Source organism: Piliocolobus tephrosceles, unplaced genomic scaffold (assembly GCF_002776525.5).
Source record: "Piliocolobus tephrosceles isolate RC106 unplaced genomic scaffold, ASM277652v3 unscaffolded_33611, whole genome shotgun sequence".
Lineage (NCBI taxonomy): Eukaryota > Metazoa > Chordata > Mammalia > Primates > Cercopithecidae > Piliocolobus > Piliocolobus tephrosceles.
In genome coordinates this window covers 1-4974 of record NW_022317212.1, presented here as the reverse complement: position 1 = coordinate 4974, position 4974 = coordinate 1, and the positions used below count along the sequence as shown (strand labels likewise).

Here is a 4974-nt window from a genome sequence, read left to right as displayed (position 1 = left end):
ACTGGGGTGGTGACAGACACCGCGTCTAAAACCAGCAGTCATCTGGTTCCTGAGGTGGACACCGCTGACCCGGTTCAGGTCAAATCCACAGTCTGAGTTACGAACCAGTGGAGGTGACAGGCCCCAGGCCCCCAAAGCCTCCTCGGTTCTTCGGAATGAAGAGGTTCCCAGCACGTTTTCAGGCCTGGGGCTCATCCATCCCTCAGATGGGGCTGGCTGCCTTCCCTACCCTTGCATATGTCCTCTCATTCCGCCCCCCAACTCCAACTGCTCCCCTGCCAAGGGAGTGCTCTTGGTCATAGGCACAGAAAGTAGCCCCTTGAGGGCTCAGCACCACCCCTCTGTCCTCCTTTATTTGCTTCCCACTCCTTTTTGTATCCATTGAGCTAGACATGGATCTCTAAAGATACCACACCCTGGGATAGGATTCTGGGGAGGATCTATCAGACAGTCACACCTTAGTGATAATTGACTTGATCTTTTGCCAAGGGAAAAACAGACTTGACAGAAGGGAGGGCATGTCCAGAGCCTGGGAGGTAGGTGGGAGAGGCAGGCGGTAGAGAGCCCCCAGGGGGCTGTGTGTGCTGCACAAACCCTTCACCCATGACCCATCTACCTTTTCCATTCCTTTCCCCAACCTTAGGGCACCCACTGGGAGTGAAGCGCTGGCTGATATGTAACACCATCTCTCCCTTTCCCTTCCCTGAACCAGGGTCCTGGGGACCCCCCAGGCCACTTGGCCTGGTTGGTGGTAGGGGACAGTGGGATAGTCAGGGTTCCATAACTAAGCTCCCAACGTAGAATTTCCACGCCACAGTTCAGGTGCCATGGCAACCAGGGGAAATAAACACTCCGAGTTTCACAGTCCAAGTTCTGCCGTGACGTCATCTCCAGCTTCAGCCTGCTGGGGCCTGTGCTGGCTGTGCCCCAGACAGCCTCAGCTGCTCCAACCTGAGAACAGTCTTCCTTCCCAGCTTCCTCAGTGTCTGGGGTGGGAGGTGGGGTGTCTCAGGCAGGGCTACCTCAGCTCCTTGCCTGCTGTTTAGACCCTGCTGTAGCTGTTGCTGCTCCCTCCCCAGCCCCAGCCATGAAACCACCCAAGGGGACCAGGAGCTCTGTGTACTTTGCACAGCAGCGAGAAAAGGAGCCATTGCCCTCACGGCAGGAGGTCAAGCAGACCCCTGTCATCATGGCCATGATAAAAGGTGAGAGTCATCCCCACCCTGGGCTTGGGCCCCCTCCCCTGTCTCCAGGACTCCTTTCAGCCTGCCACCTGCAAAGCCCCTTCCAACTTCCTTGAAGCCTTACGGAAGACCTGAGCCTCCAAGCTGACCCTCATGGAAAGTGTTGGCTGCTGGGAGTGTCCAAGTGGGTGAGAGAGGAGGGGAGCATGGGGCTGCAGTGAGGCCCACTTTGGAAAAAGACTAGGAGCCTTTGTCCTAGCTTTAGCTTTCCTCGCTTCCCTTCAATTTTACTCTCAAGGGAAAGCAGACACTAATTCTTACTATGTTGGTAATGACTGACTAGTGCTTTAAGTGGGAGTAGTTTAGTGCAGGGATTAAAGGTTTGGGTTCTACTGGATGATTGTTTAGAATCTTCACACTCCTAGTTTGTGATATGTGGGTAGATTGATATTTCTAAGCCTCAATATTCTGTAAAATGGGAAAAACAAGAGCATCTACCTTACAGCATAGTTGGGAGGCTTAACGGAAATAATCCGTATCGGATGCCTAGTGGAGAACTTGGAGCAGAATAAGTTCTCAATTAACTGTAACTATTAGCTTCTTATTATGCATTGTCTGTCCAAGAGAAACTGCATTTTATCTGGAAATACTGCCTTCCCCCAAATGAAGCAGCTGGATGGATGCTGGGTTCGTGGCAGTGCGATAGCAGCAAGAACAAAGACCCCCAATATTCCCATGGTGCGCTGTATTGGGGCTTCCCCTGCCTCTGACCCGGTGGGCCCAGGTTGAGGGCTGTCATGTCCGTCCTTACAGGTCCGGGGCCCGCCAAGTACCTCCGGCCATCCTGCACAGGTTACATAGATCATGACATCTCCATGTTCAAGGCACCAGCTTATACCCTGCATAGCCGGAACTCAGAGAAGCGTGAGCGTCGCCACCCCAGTCATCCCCCTGGGGTTGGAGCTGTTGTTGGAGGTTGAGGGGAGAGACGTGCAGCCATTCTCTGTAGCCACTGGGAATCTGAGTGGGACACTCAAGGGGGCCCCTGGGTCCAGAGGAAGCCAGCAGGGATTGAGGGTGGGGCAACTCCATGGGCATCCCCCAGCTGCCTCTTCCAGGGGAGCCTGTAGGGGATCCTGGCGCTGTCCAGCTGGCACAGCAGAGTCTCCTTTGTCTGGCCTTTGACTGGGGCCCTTCAGCTCCAGTCACCATGCTCTGCTAGGGTCACTTGCCATGTGGCCAGGCAGGAACAGTTAGGGGGCCGGGGGGAAGTGGTGGCCCCCAGAGCTCCCCAGGTGGCCTAGAACCCCCTGGAAGGGCAGGAGCAGAGGCCACAGATGACCTAAGCTGCTGGGCAGGGTGTGGTGGCATGCACCTAGGGGTCTGAGACCTGGGGTGCCTGTCAGGCTTTTCTCTGGGGAGAACACCCATCTCAGCAGGGGAAGCCTCTGGCCTGGCTAGGCCTTTTCTGAATGCCAACAGCAGCCACAGGGCTATTACTTCTTGGCCCCAATCCCTGATTGGGTGGGTGGTTGCCCAAGCTGCTGGGCAGCTGTTATTTTACTGTTCCTCTGAGCAAGTTCTTGAAAATATCAGGTCATGTGTTAAAAGTCCCATTTTACAGATGAGGAAATCAAGAGTCTCCAAACACTCAGGAGCCACAGAATCTGAAGTGGGAGGGAAATCTTGCCTGGAGGCAGGCCAGGTGCTCAGTGGGGCAGCCTTTGGGGCTGACCAGGCCCTCTCTTTGGTTGCCCTGCAGGGAACGTGGGCCACAGCAGCCCTGGGCCTTGCTATCTCTTGGATCCCAAAGTAACTCGGTTTGGAATGTCCAGCTGCCCACAGGTCCCCATGGAGGAGCGCATCTCCAACCTGCGTAAGATGGGGTTATGGACAGATGTTGGGGGTGGGGAGGTTGGGGGGTGGGGTGCACCCTTAGGACCTGGGCAGGGGCAAAGGGTCAAGACTCTCTCCCTGGGAATGTCTGGATGCTGGTATCTCCCTGCAAGACACCGACATTGCGATGCTGACATCACCATGTCTTGAAGTCAATGTTATGACATGCGGCATGTCACCGGGTGATGTTATGATGACATAGGGCTCCTGTTGTGGATGCAATATTGTCATGCGAACGAACTTACAGACTGTAGTGATCTCAGGATGTTTCTGTGTCCTGTTGCCCAGGCTAGAGTGAAGTGGTGTGATCTCAGCTCACTGCAACCTCCGCCGCCCAGGTTCAAGTGATTCTCCTGCCTCAGCCTCCTGAGTAGCTGGGATTACAGGTGCACACCACCATGCACAGCTAATTTTTATATTTTTAGTAGAGATGGGGTTTCACCATGTTGGTCAGGCTGGTCTCGAACTCCTGATCTTGTGATCTGCCTGCCTCAGCCTCCCAAAGTGCTGGGATTGCAGGTGTGAGCCACCATGCCCAGCCTAAGTGACCATTTGGATGTCCCTGCCCTGCTGCTGAGGTGGTCAGCCTAAGGTCACAGTGGATAACCAGGACCATCAGCTGGCTAGCAGAGAATGAGGTCTGTTCCCCGCTCTGACAGCTCTCCCTTCCCACCACTCCCTTTCAGGCCTGAACCCCACCCTCGCATCCTGCCAGTACTACTTTGAGAAGATCCACCCACCGGGGGAACGTAGGGCTCCCCAGTACACATTTGGCTACCGGCGCCCATACAGAGTGATGGACCCCAACCCGGCCCCCAACCAGTACCAGATGCCACTCTTGCTGGGGCCCAACACCCCTGTCAGCCGAGCTGCTCCCAGCTACAGTCTGGCCTCCAGGGACAAGAACTGGTTCTACAAGGAGGATGTGGCAGGAGGCCCTGGACCTACCAGCTACGCCCGACCTGAGCCATCCACCTATCAGAACCGCAGCCCCACCTACAGCATGGCCAAGCGCTTTGCCTACCCTCTGGACCTCACACCACGGCCTGGCCCTGGCTCCCACGAGGTCCAGCAGGTCACTGTGCACAAGCCCCACATCCCTGCTTTCACCATGGGCATCAAGCACTCACTCCACCTGTGCCCACTGGTCATCGACGTTCGTGACTGAGGCCCCTCCTGGGGCACTCACTGCCCCTCATCCCCAGAAATTATTTTTCTACACCAAATTGAGTGATTTGACCAAGATTTCTAGTAGCAGAGCCGGTGCCTGCTGAGTGTCTGGCACACAGAAGGCATTAGAGATATATTTTCATGTATTCGTTTTCTCCTTTTCTATTCACGGTTGCTTCCTGTGGGTCCTGCTCTGGGTGAGGGGCTGGGGGCACTGGAAGGAATAGTACAGTCCCTGTCCTTGAAGAGTTCCGTTCTGGTTCACCAGGTGGGGAAGCGTACGTCTGTCCTCCAACGAGCCCCAGGCAGGGACTCGGGAGGGCTGTGTTCCAGTCCTGCCACTAACAGTCTGTGTGGCCTTGTGCAGCTCCTGCCTCTCTCTGGGCTCAGGATTGCCCTTTAGACAGTGCAGTGGGTAGGCCTGGAAGAGGTCCAGGTTCCCCCAAGTTCCAGAACTGTGGGACTGTGCTGACAGGGGACAGTCCCCGAGACAGGGGCAGGGCAGGTGGGGGTGAGGGCAGAGGAGCGGGGTCCTTCTGGTTGGGAGTTGGGAGAGGAGTTTCCTCGGGGAGGGACCTAAGAGGACAAGAGGAGACTGTGCTGGGGAGGGCGAAGGTGGAGGTGAAGGTGAGAGAAAAGCATGCAGGTGCAGTGACAGGGAACCGGGGAGACACAGAGCAGCAGGGGTCTGGGGTGCAGGGGTGGGGTTGCTACCCGGGGCCAC

The 4974-nt window shown here is 56.0% G+C and overlaps 1 protein-coding gene across 1 annotated transcript; it reads left to right on the top strand.

The window, feature by feature from the left end:
• Window positions 1–878: 878 nt before the first annotated feature.
• LOC113222700 (outer dense fiber protein 3-like protein 1) lies at window positions 879–4392 on the top strand. Its single transcript, XM_026452325.1, has 4 exons — window positions 879–1205; window positions 1998–2108; window positions 2947–3060; window positions 3767–4392. Exons 1-4 carry the CDS (start codon window positions 1088–1090, stop codon window positions 4246–4248), a joined length of 825 nt encoding a protein of 274 aa, XP_026308110.1. The 5' UTR covers window positions 879–1087; the 3' UTR covers window positions 4249–4392.
• The last annotated feature ends 582 nt before the right edge of the window (window positions 4393–4974 follow it).

Bases quoted from the DNA above. Each gene is read 5' to 3' on its own strand.
- LOC113222700 (XM_026452325.1), top strand. From the start codon at position 1,088: ATGAAACCACCCAAGGGGACCAGGAGCTCTGTGTACTTTGCACAGCAG. The intron at 2,109-2,946 runs GTGAGCGTCGCC...GTTGCCCTGCAG, and splicing joins TAGCCGGAACTCAGAGAAGC to GGAACGTGGGCCACAGCAGC. The intron at 3,061-3,766 runs GTAAGATGGGGT...ACTCCCTTTCAG, and splicing joins GGAGCGCATCTCCAACCTGC to GCCTGAACCCCACCCTCGCA.